Consider the following 18,761-nt stretch of genomic DNA (forward strand, 5'->3'; position numbering starts at 1 on the left):
AGATTTAGGTTGGACATTAGGAAAAAGTTCCTAACTGTCAGGGTAGTTAAACACTGGAATAGATTGCCTAGGGAAGTTGTGGAATCTCCATCTCTGGAGATATTTAAGAGTAGGTTAGATAAATGTCTATTAGGGATGGTCTAGACAGTATTTGGTCCTGCCATGAGGGCAGGGGACTGGACTCGATGGCCTCTCGAGGTCCCTTCCAGTCCTAGAGTCTATGAGTCTATCCATATATCATTAAGTCCTAATACTGAAGGAGCACTATGCTCCTGCCTGCTATGAAACAAACAGGGATGTAAACAGAAGGAGCTGTAGATGTGGGACAGAGAGAACAGGAGGGAGGCTGGGGTAAGTATGCCTAGTAATCATAACATAAAAAAGTTTATATTTTGGGACTATGAAGATGCAGAACAGTGATAGTCCAACGTGAGACTGCAATCTCAAGCATTTATTTTGGAGCAAGATAAAGAACATGACAATTGAAAAGGCAAAGACAATGTGCTCACTAAGAAGTCCTTATTTACAGTTAACAAGACAGATTCTCAAGTGGTTTACATTTACAGCTATCACCTAAAGATCTGGACCAAATCTATCGCATGATATCTGAAAAGCTGTGCCACATCTTATTTCTTATACTTAGGAAGTAACTAGGTTGTGACTTTTCAGTGTTAAATGTTGTCAGTCGTCTACAGTGTATCTGCTTATTCTGCAGGGACACAGAAATAACTATAATTTAAATTCTGAAATATTTAGATTGTGCTTAGAATTGGATTATTGTTCAATTCTAGTGTACAGCTCATTGTGTACAGATAGGTCCCTAACAAAACAGCTGCTTTACTTGATATATAGTCATTGTTCTGGATTGTCCCAGAGAAAGATTAACTCAACTTGAAAGTATTACATGTATTTCTACCCCTTTCTACACACCAGAAGACAAATTAGTAAAGTACTTTTCAAGTTCATACCAACCAATTTAGCACTGGCATTATCATCAAATGGGGTACTTATATTGAGCAGAAGAGCCCAGTTCCATTTGCAATTTACATTGTTGGAAACATTAACACGAGAGGGTTAGAAGATTCACAATGAGAGCACAACAGAAAGACACACAATTGTAGTAAGTGAAGGCCCTGATAAAGGCCCAGTATGAAGCCTGAGGCCTGAACTAAAGTAATGGTCAAGACTTTGCTAACATAAAGCAATGTGAAGCTGTGAGCCAGAGGCAGGCCCTGCTCGCAGAAGCTGGAAAGGAAAGGGCTGATGCTGCAAGAAGATACGTACCTAAAAGGTACTGAACACTAGAGATCAGAACATTCACATACTTGCACATTCCACACAGATAACAAGGAACAGGCCGACCCACCCCAATGACAGGGGCAAAAGGGTAATATGATGGATAGAGTTGTTTTGATAGAACCAACATTTACAAGGTGAGAGGCGGCACCTTACTGCGTAGAGGGGTTGCACCTCAATACGTCAGGAGTGATGTGTAACTTGTTTGTACCTGTGTATAAAAATGTATCCCTGGGGTGATGTCTTTGTCCGGCCTAGGGGGCAGTGGAAAGTCCCGCCACTAACTGAGCTGAGTCCATTGCCAAGAGGCACTCTGTCGCAGTATGCCCGGTAGACTAAGTAATCTACGGGGACCCTGCAAGTGTGTCCGAGCACAATAAACCTGGCCGACGTGCCTTCGTACCTTACTAGACTCTGTGGTTATTGGGGGTTCTCTTCGGGTCTGCTGTGTCAGCTATCTGCAGAGCTGGGACAGCACAAGAGGGAACACACGCACGCAGCTGAGTAATACTAACAAGGAGAGAGCAGAGCACCGCACCACACCGGTAGTGCTTCTAACAACACCTCTGACAACAACAATAACCAACTCTATCCCACAATTTTCCAGAGTAAATTCAAAATACATTTAATGAGAGAGAGGCTGCATCACAACAACTAAACTAAACTAAGAAAGGACAAAAATCGCAGTTCTTAAGACAGGGACAGCTCCAGGCACCACGCAGGAAGCAGGTCCTTGGGGCGGCATGTCCGGGTCTTCGGCAGCAATTTGATGGCAGGTCCCTCGGTCCCTCTCAGAGGGAAGAACCCACTGCCGAATTGCCACCGAAGAATCATGCCGAGTGGTAGAGCTGCCAGCGAAGTGCCACCGATTGTGGCTTTTTTTTATTTTGCTGCTTGGGGCGGCAAAAAAGCAGGAGCCAGCCCTCCCTTAAGAGCTTTAGACCGAGGCCAGAAATAGAGACAGTTCAGAAATCAAATAAAAAGAGAGTATACCAATGTTATCCCTCAGATTTTATTGACTGAGGGAGAGCAGTTTCAGAACAAGATATAAAAGGAAGAAAGGCAAGTTGTTTGGGATACCGTGACTGAATGCATGCCTGTGTTTACACCCTACACACCATTATAATAATCTTTGTACAAAATATGCCTTGTATGGTATCATTTGAAAACTAATAACTTGCTGTTCAATATCATGGTGAAATCCATGTAGCAACATCATACGTAAAGTTATGAACATAAGGTGAAATCATGACTGAAGTGTGTTTACCAGACAAATTTGGGGAGTGGATAAACCTGTTTCTCAGACAAAAGACAAGCTGACACCTCTAGCCAGAGGTCAAAGCTGATGCACAAACCACCTATGAAGTGGGCATCCTTTGGCAAGGAAGGGGGTCAGGAACAAACAGATCTGCATCTTAGCAGTAGAAAGCACACTCCTTGACTCCACCCTCACAGTGGGAACCAACATTATTTAGTGGTAACCCTCAGGAAAATGCATTTGAAAGAATGACAACTATACAAGTGGGGGAAGAAACACCCCCAGTCTCTCTCTCTCTCTCTCTCCTTCCCCTAAGGCAACAAAAGAAACAGCCCCAGCCCTATGGACTTTGGGGGAGAATCTGGCCTGAAATCTGATCAGCAGTAATGCTGGGAACATATAGTAAGAATATCACCTTGACCAAGTCTAGTTTGTTAAGTTTAGAAAACATCTTATCTTTATTTCTCTTGAAACCATTTCTGATTTTAACCCCTTATACTTGTACTCACTTAAAATCTCTCTCTTTGTAGGCCCATAAACTTGTTTTATTCTTTAATTAAAACTAATCCAGTGTTGTCTTTAAACTGAATTCAATTTTAAAAGTAGCAAACTGTTGTATATTGATCCCCTTAGAGTTGCAATGGACCTAATATATCTGGACAGTCAAGGAGAGTGCTGGACAGTGCAGAACACACATTTTGCGGGGGGGGGAATTGCTGGGCTCAGAGCTTCTGGACTAGGGCTGTGGCTATACACAGACACTCAGGGTGTGATCTGTATGTGGGCAGCACACTGTGGGCAGCACACTTGGAGCTACAGCAGCAAAGCATTGTGAGGCAAAGTTGCAGGGTGGGAGTGACAACCCCTCTCTGGTCTGGATTGCACCCCAGAATGTCATAAGTACCTTAATCAGAAGGCTATTGATCTGCATACAGACTCAAAACAAGGATAGACACGTGGATTGATTTTTTATTAAAAAAATTAAACACAGGAGAGGGGTGCTACCTGCCCATCACCCATACTCCCTTATACCAAGCATTTAAGTGGTTCCAGTGCACATGTTACAGGACTCCTACCATACAACACACAACTCGGGGTAGGCTCTCCTCAGCCTAAACCCCAGAATCAGCTCTTTTGAAGTCCTAGCCCTGCCTGCACCTTGTGATGAGGACAAAGGGTGCTCAAGGGCAGGGACCTCAGCCTATTCCAAGAGCCCAGGACCCATCAGTAAAATCCCTGCAGGAACAGAGCTAAAGGAGAATCAATATGGCCCTTGCTCCAGATTAAATCCCTCGCATTGTATTAGCCAGTCAGCACCTGCCCCCCTACCTGGAACCCCTCAGCAAGTGTTTTCCGAGACACATGGGTGACATTTCACAGTACAGTGACAACATGAAAGCTCATGTGAAGTTAGTTGAGAGTGGGAGGCGATGAAGGACTTAATGAGTCCTGCAGCCTCTTTGAGCAGATTATCTTACATGAAGTGACTGCAAAGCAGCCACATGGGCCCCCCCAAGAATAGCCCTGCTGCAGGAATTTTGCAGGCAGGCCTGCATGCCTGTTGAGACAGAAAAGGGGAGTGGTCAAGGACTCATGAAGAGGGGAGTGGTCAAGGGTTCAGGAACATTAGTGCCTAGACATAAATTAGAGCATCAATCAGGGCAGCCCTGACCTGCACAAAAACAATCTGGCTCCCAACAACCTTGGATTCAAGAAAATGCAAGTCATGTCCACTATCCCCACATCAGCCCTGCTTGTCTCAGCACCAGCACAGGAATAAATTTCCCCTAAAGGCAAGAGACCTGAGTAGAACATACAAGACCTGATTCTCTGTCCTGTTACACAAGCTGAACATCAGTGAAACTGCACTGACTTCTGTTGTTGAATCAGACCTCCCAGTAGTGAACAGAAGGCTTGGAAGGAAGGAAGGACGGACGGACGGACTGAGATGTAGTCAGGCATGGAGCTCTCTGGAGTACTTACAGAAAATCTCTTAAAATAAAAGGTTTTGTTGCTGAACTTCTGCGCTCCTGCTAAAACAAAAAGCAGAAATACCTACTGGGCTTAAATTTCTTGTATTGTTGCCTATTTAAAATTTAAGTAGCAATAGAAATTTCACACAAGGAAACCTGAACCTTGTGAAACTTCTGGGTCAAGGGTGCTCAGATAAACATCAGAGGCCTAATTCAATTGTCACAGCTGATTTATACCTGTGAGTAGCTCCATGACATCAATGGAGCTACACCTGATGGACAGGAAATTCTGTACCCAGTTCTTTAGATGCTTAACTGAATTGACGCTCATAACAACTGTTTCAGTTAGGCCATTGCTAAATTGGGGGCTGATTCACCACTTTTTTACTCCACTTTTGCACTGGTGTAACTCTACTGATTACAATAAGTTTACATCACCATAAAATGGGAAGTGACTCAGCGGTGAATGAAGCCCTCACACTGCAGTGTGTGCATAAAAACCCTTTAGCTTTCTTTAAAGAACATAACCTTTAAGCCTAAATTGAAAGCTATTTTGTGCTTTTAATGAAATAATATTAGCATTTACTTTTGTTACCCTTTTCTGTTTGAAAGAACAAAGACTAAGAATACAGCTTTACCCAGAGAGGTGTTTTGTCTTACTTACTATAATCTCAAAGGGCTTCATGTTAAAATAATCTTTCTTCAGTCACAAAATAAGTTTAATACATAGTATAAAACAGTTTGGCAATAACATACTGCAGTGCCATTTCAAAAAAAGTCAAAATTAAATCCCATTTTAAGCTGATGGTACAATAAGGCCATAAAAGGTGTAAAATGGGTATTTTGGTGAGTAATTACTCAAGCTGATCAAATAACTGATTTAAAACTACTGCCTACTACAAGTTTCACTGCTGTGGAGCCATGTTAGGCCCGTCAATGCTCCCAGTGACATGTATCTGCCGAATAATACAAACTTTCCTGTCACTGTTATTGTTTTTGTTTCTCTATCCCTCTCTTCTCAGCCATCTAAAATTTTACTGGTAGCCCATTGTTCCTCTGGATGGGATAGATGCACTCCGAAATCAATTGCTATTTCTCTTAATGGAGGCAAGCTCTTTCTGTTTTGTTCCTTAGTATCTCAAATCAGGGAATCAACCACTGCTCTAAAATAGACTGTGAAATAGGCTCCAACTCTGTCCTCATACGGACACTGTATACAAAATAAAGTATCTGAGCCATAAAGATACACAAACAGTAATATAAAGCTAAAATGGGAAAAGTCTTGGCGCAATCTGAAGGTCCGCTCTTGGATTCTGTTATGACTGCAAATTTTATTTTCTCCTGCAGCCTTAGTGTGTTCCTCCATGGGAGTAATAATACACTTGTGAGCACAACCATTTTAAGGACAATGTCCAAAGCGTCTCAGTCAGCCTTAGAGACAGCATGTATTTGAAAACAATTTTCTTACAGTAATTGCCATGATTATATCTCAAGTTCTCAATATGTGTAGAAGCTGCTTTACACAGCAGCATGTTCATCTTAAATATTATTCTGCACTCAAAATAAATGTATTATTTGGTTACAGAAACTAATTACAGTATCTCTTCATAGATTAATGGAGAGATTATTAGAGAGACATAAGAGCATGAGAAACATTAACTGGCAAAACTTTTAAAACACCTCTCTCTAAGATGATCATTTCCACTAAGGTGATAGTTTCAGTGATTTTTTTCATGACTCCTTTAAAAAAAATAGTTTGATGTTGAATATCAACAAATACACACATATATTCTACTATGAAAATAGCTGATTCTTGCTTCTGTCTCTCTCAACAGCTTGCAGCAATCTGAACCCCGCAAATGCAAAGTCATTGGGACGAATGCTGATCTCAGTTACACTGATGTAAATCTGGGATAATTCCATAATTCAGTGGAGTTACATCAGATTTTACCAGTGATCAAGATTCAAAACATTTGTATTTTTTCCTATTCCCTTTCCCCCTCACCCTCCACTCCCTGCTTTTTCCTGATCAATGTTTCATCCAGAGCTTCCTTTATTCAGGTTCTTCTGATGTGAATAATTTAAGATGGGTCTTAAAAGGTACATAATATTAGTAATTCTTAGCATTCAATCATGGCAATAATCGCTCTCATACTAGTGACAAGTTTAAAGCCTAAAACACAGATGAAATCATGGCCCCATTGATTTCAGGTGGGAGTAACCCTGTGTAGGTGGAGGGCAACCCTTGGCTCCTGTGCTTGATTCATTCTGGGAGCTTAAATCTAACAAATGCGCATTCCTCAAATCTGCAAAAACAATGAAAATGTTCTGCACCAGGATTTTAAAAAAAAGTTTTTCAACTGAGAACAAATGCAGTGAGCTGCGGCCAACAACTTTAGCTTCAGTCCAGGGCAATACTAAGGGTTAATTCATCACTCCATATACAGTACCTGAATGTTCACTGCCAGCTTTAGTAAGTGATGTACATCTAATGTGAGAGATTCACACCAGCTAGATTCTTCCTCACTTCCAGCTTGTTATGACCACCCACTAATGAGGGGAGAACAATTAATAGCTAGGATAGCTAGTGAAAAATGAGAAGTAATGGGAAAAATCCCCTCACTGGAGTAGTTTCCATGCCCCAACCACCATTGCAAAGTTCCTAATAAAAAGAGCCTAAAAGATACAAAATCTAGTGTGGTGTAGTGAGCACAGGCCTTCTAAGACCTAAAGGTCAGTGTCACTCATGAAACTTGAATATATGTGGGAGCATAAAAGACCTGTGAGATGTATTTACTAAGAGTGAAAAAGCAATATGAATTTTAGATGGTTTTAGAACTATCCTTTCTCAGCTGCCAAAATAAAAATATATAATTGTGCTTGTTCAGAATTTCCAGTTTTTTTGAAGGCTTTAGTACAAATCCAATGACACCTGTTTCTTTCAAATAAGCCCTTTACTTTTGCATATACCTTCACATATAAAAGGTGTGAATTTGTATAGATAATACCATAGGGGCAGTTTTTGTTCCTCTCCCATTTCTTTCAAATTCAAATGGGAGACATAAAAATATTAGGCCTGGTAGACATAAGGCAGCTTGTCTACACTACATGCAAGTCTGTAATGCAGACGCACTTAAAGTCAAAGATTTCAGTTCTGACAAGTACATTCATCTCCAAATTGTGCGACTGGCTTTTACCACTCATTTATTTTTAAAGTCTTCTTTTAATTGGGGATGCTGACATTTCTATATAAAAAGAGAAAACAAAGACAGTAACTAACAAATGATGGACATACAGTGAACTTACAGAAAGGTCTAAACAAAATCTGTTGGAAAATACGTGAAGATATTCAAACTAGGTTTTTTTTATATTGGTTGCAGCAATAGTGGCCATCAATAATTATAACATGATAATAGTATGTGGGAGGATGGGGAAAGGGACTTCAGAATAGAAAAAAAAAGACATTTCCTTATTCAGCAAGTCTTATACCTGTGTGTTTTCATAGCTATACCTAGTTACATTTGTGATCCTTTGGGGCCATTGGCACATCACGAAAGCTAGTCTGACTTCGACCCTATCATCTCTTATACCACCTTCATGTCTCCTATTTGTCTAGCACAAATAGAACTATCTCCCAGCTTTCAACATGCCTGGAAAACATCAGCACCTGCATAAAAAGCAGCTGGCTGAAGCTAACCTCTAGAAAGAGGGAGGTGGTACAGGCACAGGAAAGAACTCACCACTAAAACATCAGTTCTCAGATTGTCTAGATGTTACATAGCCTACTGGTCCTTTTGAACTACCCACTGCAACTAAATATATTCAAATAGTTATGTCTGCAAACACACCTATTTCCACTTCCAACTCACTATACCAACATGACCTCTCTTATCAGACCTCGACTTTGCCAGGGTGATCCACACATCTTTGATTCCCAAAGTATATTAATGTGATATATTATTAATAGGAATGAAAGTGCCAACTTTACAAAAAGCTACAACTGGATTCATACGGCAGCCCGCTTACTCAGCAATGCTGGCTGTTGCAAGCACATCACGCCAGTTCTCATGGCCCCATACAGGCTCCCTATTGAACTTAGGGTCAAAAAAAAAAAAAAAAGGTTTTGGTCCCTGCCAGAGAATTGGTTCAAGCTACCTGATGGACCATTTAACTCTGAGATAGAAATAGATTTTCATCTCTCTCCATTCTGAAACCCTTTGTTTCTTATCTTTTAACCAGTTACCAATCATTGAGAGGACCTTCCCTCTTATTCCATGACAGCTTATTTTGCTTAAGAGCCTTTGGTGAGGGACCTTGTCAAAAGGTTTTCTGAAAAGCTAAGTACACTATATCCACTGGATCCCCCTTGTCCACATGCTTTTTGACTCCTTCAAAGAATTCTAGTAGATTGGTGAGGCATGGTTTCCCTTTACAAAAATCATGGCAACTCTTCCCTCAACAAATTTTGGTAATCTATGTGTCAGACAAATTTGTTCTTCACTATAGTTTCAACCAGTTTTCTTGGTACTTACCAGCCTATAATTGCTGGGATCATCTCTAGAGCCCTTTTTAAAAATTGGCATAACATTTGCTATGCTCCAGTTATTTGGTACAAAAGCTGATTTAAACGATAGGTTACAGACTACAGTTAGTAATCCTGCAATTTCAAATTTGAGTTCCTTCAGAATTCTTGGGTGAATACCAACTGGTCCTGGTGACTTATTACTGTTTAGTTTACCAATTTGTTCCAAAGCCTCCTCTAATGACAATGCAATCTGGGACAATTCCTCAGGTTTGTCACCTAAAAAGAATGGCTCAGGTTTGGGAATCTCCCTCACATCCTCAGCCATGAAGACCGATGCAAAGAATTCATTTAATTTCTCTGCAATGGCCTTATCGTCCTTGAGTGCCCCTTTACAGTGCTCTTCAACTGTCCACTGGTTGTTTGCTTCTGACATACTTTACAAAAATTGTTATTAGTTTTTGAGTTTTTGACTAGCTGGTCTTCAAATTCTTTTTTGGCACAAAGACCTCAGATGTCAACTGTTCATTTGGGAGGAGCTAGAGTAAGAACTGGGACCCTCTAAAGGTGGGAGAGAGGAAAGGCATATGATTTAAAGGAAAAAAATATTAAATGCCTGGATTCACAAACTTTTCTGAGCAAAATACTGCATGTTTGTGTATAATGAACAGCAAATAGCTATTTTCCAAGTAAATAAAGCAGCAATTGCAGAGCAGTCTGTATTCACTATGCATTTACTTGGAATGATGTGCGAAAAAATACACTCATTCCAGACTAACTGCAGAGAGTCAACAGAAATCACTATGTTGGTATGGATTTTCATTGCATTAAATATCACAAACTGGACAGTCTGCAAAGTCAGAGATCCTTAACTCAATGGCAATAAGGAAAGCAGGAATACTGGAGTTTGTTTTGTTTTTACAACCTCACGCTATCTGGGCACCATGGTTACAATGTCATTTCTAATGCTGCACCCTTTCCATTAAGCCAAATATCCTTAACCAAGAATAAAACAAAAGACATGAGACCAGATTTTTCTGAGAGTGTCCAGGGCCATATTTTCAAAAGACCTCAGCACTTAAAATCAGGTACCTAAATAAGGAGTCTGATTTTCAGAAGTGCTCTGCTCTCCTTTGTGATACTCATGGCCAGATTTTTAAAGGTGCTCATCAGTCAACATGAGGAGGAAATCTGGCCATTTATTTTTATACCAAAATAGGAGCTGAGCACTTGGAAAAGTCTGATACAGATTGGAGGTGCAGAGCACTTTGAGTATTCTGGACTAAAGGGTGGGTCCAGCCCCTTCCATGTGTATGGAAGTTTCAATACAAGAGAACAAGGGAAGATGTCAGGAACTCATGCATTTTTAGGGGCTCTGTGTGGGTAGATCTGAGCCAGAACTGGTGGATCTCCTGTCCATTGCCCCAACAGAAAGTACAATGGCCTTTGTAGCTATTTCAGTACTGAAGATGAGTATTAAATGTGAAGCTGATCCATTTCAGCAATAAATACCACTCTGGGACTAGGATTTGTCCCCTCTTGAAGAAATGTTACCTTCTAAGACCTAGGAAGTGAAATGTGAGCAAAAAAATAGGATTGCCCCTCCCCACACACACTTGGAAACTTCTGTTTGCACATTCAATACATATTAATTTGCTGTACCAGGAGGAACAAACTACTCTCCCTCAACAACCAATCTAAAGCTACCTCAAGCACATCCTTTACTACCACCTTGTCGATTCAATTTCTCACACTTTTTCTTCTCTCATTTACATTTCAGTGAAGTCTCACTTTTCTCCTGCCCAATGCCACAAGCTAATCTGTAACAAAACATCAAACAGAAAAGTCAGTCCAAAATTATGAAGCAGGGATGGGGAAAAAAATCAAGAAGATATACATGTTGTACACAATTTATTACCCTGACTCCTACCATCATAGGTTCAGGAAGTTGTTACGGTTCACCTAGCAATTCTAAGTTAGGGATCCACAGGAACTGCCTCTACTGCTGTCACTCCTGTGGCCCATGTCAATGAAGCCACCTAAGCACCTGAAATGTAGCACCAAATACTCTAATCCAACTGCCATATAGTACTCTAAAAGAAATCCTGTTGCCTACCAGCAGCAATAATGATGAAATAATTATTTTCTCTTCTCCCACTACTGAAGCAATTAACAAGAACCGTAAGAGTTATTGAAAGTATGATAGGTTATAATAGATACAGCAGCAGTAATTACAGTGGTCACCCACTACACCATAAACCCATGTATGCCTTATTCAGAATAGAAGGCACTCTAATACCAGGATGGGTGGCTGGATAGATAGTGGATAGATGGTGGAGGAGGTAACATCAATGAGATCACTCTTTTCTGAGTGAGGGTGTGTTGGGCTGGAGGAGTTCAAAAATATGGCAAAAAATAGGAGTAAAGTTATGCTGCCATTCAATGTACAGTCAAAAGGAAAGAAGGATGGTTTGTTGTTATCGCACGGGATTGAGGTTCAATGATATGAGTTCAACTGACAACTCTGCAAAAAACTGACACACCTTGGGCAAGTCACTTAACTTCTATGTGTCTCAGTTCCCCATCTGTAAAATGGAGATAACGCTTCCCTTCAGCAGAGGGGTGCTGTGAGCATAAATGAATGAATGCTTGAGAGATACTTGGATGATACAGTGATGGGAGCACGTAAATAGATATAAATATAGTTCAGTGCTCTCTCTCAGAAATTACAGGGTTAATATACACCATCTGGAAACACTACAGCCTCATCTTTCTCAAGGAGCAGGACCACCTCCGGATGCAGCATTTAATTGATCTCCCACTAGCTTTGTGTGCCAACATAAAGATGGTCTCTATTACTCACAAATCCTATGGACATATCAGCTGCTCTTTCCTGCTAACATGGTAGTTCCTCTCCGAGATTACTTGTCTCCAGAACTTTCCTACACACCAAGCCTGCCATCATAGGAAAGGAAGGGCACTCACGTACTCCAAGATTGTGCCCTCTGAGAGAGCAGCCTTTGGGTAGTCAGCACTATCTGATACCAAGCATGTCTGAGGCTTGTTTTTCTACCTAGAAGAGCAGGAAGGGGCCCTTTCTAGTCACTGTCATCTTCCAGTAACAGCATAATGAATGTTTACAACGCAGGGAAGATTTTAATGTAGGAGAAACTTTTTAAATATTTTGCTTTTATCATCAATCTAATAAACTCTAGGGCATCCACATTTAACATTCTACCAGATTTAACAGTGGGAATACTTCAAATGTATCTGCTGAAGGAAAAAGAATATTCCAAGTACCACCTACATATTACCTAACAATAGACACCAAAGAAAACAAGTGCTGTGAATACTGATGAGCAATGGAGAGAGCAAATTCAACCTTTAAGGGTATGTCAACAATGCCATTAAATAAAACCCCTGACTGGTACATGACAACTGACTTGGGCTCCTGGGACACAGGCTAAGAGGTGTTTAACTGCAGTGTAGATGTTCAGTCTTGGGCTAGAGCCCAGGCACTAGGACCTGTGAGGTTGGAGGGTCACAGAGTTCAGGCTCCAGCCTAAGGCCACGTCCAGACTAGGAATTAAAATCGATTTTAGATACGCAACTTCAGCTACGTGAATAACGTAGCTGAAGTCGAATTTCTAAAATCAAGGTACTCACCAGTCTGGACGGCGCGGCATCGATGTCCGCGGCTCTCCGTGTCGATTCCGGAACTCCGTTCGGATTGATGGAGTTCCGGAATCGATGTAAGCGCGCTCGGGGATCGATACACCGCGTCCAGACTAGACGCGATATATCGATCCCCGAGCAATCGATTTTAACCCGCCGATGCCGCGGGTTAGTCTGGACGAGGGCTAAGCCTGCATGTCTACACTGCAGTTAAACAGCCCTTTAGCTCGAGCCCTGTGAGCCTTAGTCAGATAGCACGGACCAGCTGCGGGTGTCTAAGTGCAGTGTAGACACATCCTGAGGTAGCAAGGTGGCACTTCCAGTGAAAAGGCCTACTAGGCATTGGATAAAGGTTCCTGTGCACTGCAAGGTAAAGGGAATTCAACAGACCTCCACTCCTCCTTCTGCCACTTCTAGAAGCAGAGACATAACAGATCAAAATATGTACCTTCACTAGCAGCATGCCAGCATTTCTCTACCGACCAACTTTCATCCCCTCACAAGTCACTGAGGTAGTGTTTGTTCTTCTGAAGAGAATTCCTGACTGCTTTGCAATAGCAATTTAAGATTGCTGTGGAATTGTGCTATTAAAAATACTATCACCCATTCCCCTGCTATTAAACTAATATGACTTTACTTTACTGCTGTTATTTGTATACCCATTTAATGATTTTCTTTATTAGCAACATTGTTATTAAACTGCATTTTGCAGTGTTTATGGACATGGTCCTGAGTGTCACATCCTATTTTAATCAAATTACAGTGTGTTTTGATCTCACTCAGACTGTTTATACAGAAAAGGATTTGCCACCACAGGATCGGGACAGCTGAGTTTCATAACAGGCTTCCAATAACCAAGCAGAAACATAGTACCATGAACATTGTTCTAGGTGAGTTTAGAGGAAAATATAAGCTTTCATTATGACGGGTGAACCTCAACTATCTAGGGCCAGTGCCTGAAGTTCAGACTTAGACAAAATGCTCATTAAAATCAAAGTTAAATATCTGGCCTTTGGAAGATAGATTTAAATAAGCATGCAGAAGAGTGAGCACTTACCTGAACTTATTCAAAACCTCATTTGTCTATATCAGATGGGCTAGAAATCTTGTGAAATCTCCAGCACTTACTACACAAATCTGCAGCTAACTGGTAGAGGCACACGCTTGCACCCAGATAGATCACTGGGGCTTCACAAGAGACCTCAGGAGTGCCTACATGTTGTCAGTTAGAGAATCGGGGCCTTAGATTGCAAGCTTTTTGAAGCAGAGACTGTCTTCATATGTATTTGCATAGCATCTAGCACAATGGGGCCCCATTCCTGACCGAGGCCTCTGGATGCTACTGCAATATAACACTGTATAAATAATATTTGTTCATCATTCCTGATGCATAGGAAATACAAGAACATATTTTGGTCCTTCCAAAAGCAGGAAGTACAAAAGCATGTAAAAACTGACAACAAAAAGAGTTATCCAAACTTTTCCAAACTTTAAAAGAAGTCCCCTTGGGTACACTTAGGGTTGATATTTTTATAGAGTTGCTGGTCCCTCCTCTAATAAGCCTCATCCTGGAGTTGTCACTCATGCAGTAGCTAATGAAATCAATGGTGCTTATTACAGTAGTAAATACATCTTAAATCAAACCTCAGATGTTTGCAATTGTTCATAGCACCAAATCATCATCATTTAGAGAAATCACTGGGATTTGAGAAACACCAAAAATAAACAAAAAGGATCTATTAAAAAATATTTGCTTCAACAGCTTTAGGTTTTCTTTGCAGTGACACATCATGGGCCAGATCCTTAGCTGGTGCGTATCAGCACAGATCCAGCTGAGGATCTGGACCCCTATATTTATGAAAAATCTACACATTTCAGTTAATAAAACTGTGCAGTAATCACCACACCTGAAACTTTGTTCTGGGACCAAATCCCAGAAGTAAAATCAACATGCAGAGGCCTCACAAAACTATAACAATGAAGTGATACAAGGAAGATGACATCACCAAATGCCAAAGAGAAATAAATAGCAATTACTTGATGAGAAATGTGGGCAGTTGCCCACTGACTTCAGAAACCGCAAACAGGTTACACAGAGCTTGCCCTGCATACACGACAATTTGAGAGGAAAGCACTTCTTAAGAAATCTCATGGTAGAAAACTTATTGCTACTCATGATCTTTTCTTTGCCTGAGCTAAGCAGTTTCACACAGCAGGATAATAGGTTCCTCTTTTTGCTAAAGCAACTGTTCCTGCAAAGCTGCTCTGTTTGGGTTCCAGCCTACACATTAACCATATGTTTGCAAGAACTACTAAATGCAACATACAGAACAGCCTTCTGATGAAACAGATTAAAGCACAATCTCCTCCCAGTTAATGACATACTGATAACACTGTATTGCTTTTTAACTTCCATCATAATCGCAAGAAAATCGCTCCATTGTTTAGATAGTCAGTAAAACTGAAGAATAAAAAAATTGCTCAAATATAGTGTTCCATTGTTACAGGACATTTCCTTTCGTATACCTCCAAATCCCCACTTTTAGAGTCCCACTTACTTTTCTGTTGAATGGAACATCCAGCATGGTTTCAGAGGAACAGCACAAATAACAGCTGCATTGTACAATCTATGATTCAAAACCCTAATATTAAAAATTGAAATGGAATTTAGATTGAAATCTCTCTGCCTGAATGTTGATTCTTACTGACAATTGTAATCGTTGCATTTGTGTGCTATTTATTTTCAACATTAGGTCACATAGGACTGTAACTGATCATGTGCCACTCAAATCTAAGTTTTTTTATTTCTTTTCTGGATTTACACTGATCACATGTGGCATTCAGATGTTGACTTCAACTTTCTATTCATACGTTAGCAAATTGCAGTGGGGAGTAAAATCCAATTTTAAATCATGAGCTATTTACTGAAGTTCACAAATGTATGCAAGCACTGCTTTTCTTTTTAAGATGACAGATATCCTTTTTAATGCTTTTGGGCCAGATTCTCGGTTGCAGCGTCAGATCTGCCCCTTTACCTTTGCCAAAGTATATTAGTTTTTTATGAAATATGGAAATGCGATAATTCTCATTCTTTCCCTCATTTTAACTAACAGATACATTGGCTGCCAATGTATCCCTCATAAAGCATTTCACTCAGAAGCCCATTTAAGATGAAAAATTACATCTGGAAAAGTTGGCTCTCAGTTCCCCCCTTTTAAACTCAACTCCAGTGTAATTTAGCAAAAAAGGTACAATTTTAAGATAAGTAAAATTATTCATCTGAATTTCACAAGACTGATACTTAATGTTTCTTCAATCTACTTATTAAATCAAAAGGGATCCATGGATAATTACTGAATCACAACACAAAGACTCAAAAGGGAATTGCAAGTTATTTCAAAGAATACTGGAGTGATTCACAGTGATTGGGACTGATGAATATTAAAACCTAAATCAGAAATATTGAAAAAGACATAAAGATGAGTAAGACATTCCACCACTCTGGCATATTTCACCTACATTCAAATCTTTGGTAAGCCTGCAACTTCACTCTCTGCATTCTGACCCATTTCTTCTCTCACACACCTGCAGCTGTGAGGTACTCATGTTCAAACATGAGTTAAATATGAACTCCCACCATCCCTTAGATTAGGGGCAGTTAGAGCTTATAATGGGAAGTTATCACCCATAGGACTGTTATCTGCAGATTTTATTGCAAGACGCTAGGAATAAGTGGATGGACGTATTTCCCTGATACACACCGACATACACACTGTGATTACATGCCCCAGGGACATAGAAGTTTATTAACAAACAGAGAAATGTCAGTTATTTGTTGATAAGCATCAGGAAGCTAGAAAGCTTCTGTCAACAGCAGTGTCATTTAAAAATGACATACCTGGTCTGTACACAGTATTAACTTTCCATCAGTGAACAATGTGACAGTAGGATAGTGTGTTGTAGCTTTACCTTTCCTTTGCTGCACACGCTATGCCTCTGGCATTGTGAACATACTCTCTCCTACGAAAATTTATATATCTCAGAATGCTGCATAGTCAGCCCCAATTTTAACCTGTAATAGACAATGTTCCTATTTTCCCCATGGCTTATTGTACTCACACAGTACACAGTAATGTTTCTAGATTTCAGTAACTTTTTAACATGTTTTCAGGCATCCTGCGGCCACTGCAGCATCTTTCCTATGTCTAAGATGAAAAACAATAAACCTTAAAATAGGCAATGTTCAGATGTAAAACCCTCACTGCAGTAAGACTGTTCCAACGTTTATTTTATTTTTGCACTCTAATGGGGAAAACATTCATTATGATCTCAATTTCTCTTCTCTAGCTCCCTGATTTGCACTGATACACAGTCCCCTTGTTATAATTGCACTGTATATCAAAGCTTATTGTTGTAAAACATTTTGTTTCATCACAAAAGCTTTAGGTTATTGTAGAGCAATCAGCTTTCCTATGAAAAAGGTACGGGCATAAATAAACTGGAGTAACCAAGTAAAGACTCAATCTCTCAAAGTATCTGGGGTGGAGGTGAGGGGAAATGGAATAATTTGAAGAAGAAACACTCTGAACTTATAACCATAGAAGAAGCTGGAATGTCTATGATTTAAAAGAGAAGAATGTATCTTAAAGATGAACAGCAGACAAAACAAGAGAACTCCAAGTAAAATAGCTTTCTGTACTCACCTACTGCTGAAAACTAGAACAGGGAAAAAAGGCAGCAAGTAACAAGCTGAGATGAATTTCATATTGTAGATTGTCTTTTGTTTGTTTTGTTTTTTTTTTCCTGTTTCTTTCTCTGTATCCTCTTCTCTCTCTCTCTCTCACTGCTTCTGATTTCCACAGCTGCTCTTCTCAGAGCAGTATGCTCCGGTGTGCAAAAGGTCTGTAGATCTGGAAAAGGAGACAGACCAACAGACTGACTAATGAAAGGAGCTTAGAGTGGGGTTTGAGCTTCAGGAGTGATGTCACAGGCAATAGAGCTGATGCTGCAAGCCTACTGCCTGATAGGCTGTGATTATTCAACACAGTGACTCTATTGATGTCCTGAAGGATTTGTTAGTACTAGCAGTTTAAGTGGCAACTAGGGAAGGAAAACACAGTGGTTGGCACTTAACTCTAAGGTTATAAGAGTGCATCTTTGTCTTGTAGATTTTGCCTGGAAGAGTGAAGAAAAACAAACAAATCTACTCTAGTTATAAGTTGTATTGCCTACCAGGAAAGGGATCTGTACAAAGTTCATTGTAGAAAAGTAGGTATTACTTATTTAAAGCAACAGACAATCAACCTGATGCATCCTGCCTAGAAAAAGCTGTCCTCTGCAAAGTAGGAATTAAACCTTATTTTTCTAATTTGATATTCATACAATCACAGCTTGATGCTAGTATAAAATAAGAAGAGGAAATAGGTTTATATATTTTGAAAAGCTTACATCATCATTACAAAACCTTAATTGTCAAGAGAAACTCTTAAGAGGCTTCAGTTTAGGGGTTTTTTTCCCCTTTCTGTGTTTATGGACTTTCTAATCTTGATTTAAACAAGTCAGTGGTTGATAGAGGTGCTTTCAGATTTTAATCTGCTATTTCCTCTCTTGGGGGTTAAAGTCATCAGATGGTAAGAATGAAGCCCCTTACTTTCTCTTCTCAAATAGTGTGTGTCAGAAACAAAAAAGTTCTAAATATCTTTACCCGGCAAGGGATACAGACTACAGTGCACAGCATATAATAAATATTCAGCATCTAAAGTATGGCAGAAGTGTAGAATTTAAACAAAGTAGTTTTATGTAATGAGAACAGCTTTTTGGTCATAAGGAAAGGGAGCTCGAGTTGTTTCCATACTTACGTGCTCATATAAAAGGGATCTGAATTTTTAAAAGTTCAATTATGTATTATAGAGATAGAGGGAAGCTTTCAAATTTTAACCCACATTTCTATTGCTCCCTGTTGAGTAGAATGGGAGCTATTCGAACACCATTACAATAATTACAGATCCACTAACTGCAGTGAGTGGGAGCTCGAACA

The 18,761-nt window shown here is 40.0% G+C and overlaps 1 protein-coding gene across 5 annotated transcripts in view; it reads right to left on the reverse strand.

Annotated features, from left to right (window-relative positions):
- Positions 1–17,707, reverse strand: part of LUZP2 (leucine zipper protein 2) — a 358,273-nt gene extending 340,566 nt beyond the window's left edge. For 2 of the 5 annotated variants that reach the window (XM_050955448.1, XM_050955449.1), the window contains exon 1: positions 17,428–17,705. In XM_050955448.1, the coding sequence (XP_050811405.1) occupies positions 17,428–17,489 (62 nt within the window). In that variant the 5' untranslated portion in view covers positions 17,490–17,705. Of the gene's footprint in view, positions 1–17,427 lie in introns of all 5 variants that reach the window. The other 3 variants (XM_050955450.1, XM_050955446.1, XM_050955447.1) reach the window with 3 other exon arrangements.
- Positions 17,708–18,761: the final 1,054 nt, after the last annotated feature.

Source organism: Gopherus flavomarginatus, chromosome 5, assembly GCF_025201925.1.
Source record: "Gopherus flavomarginatus isolate rGopFla2 chromosome 5, rGopFla2.mat.asm, whole genome shotgun sequence".
Classification (NCBI taxonomy): Eukaryota; Metazoa; Chordata; order Testudines; family Testudinidae; genus Gopherus; species Gopherus flavomarginatus.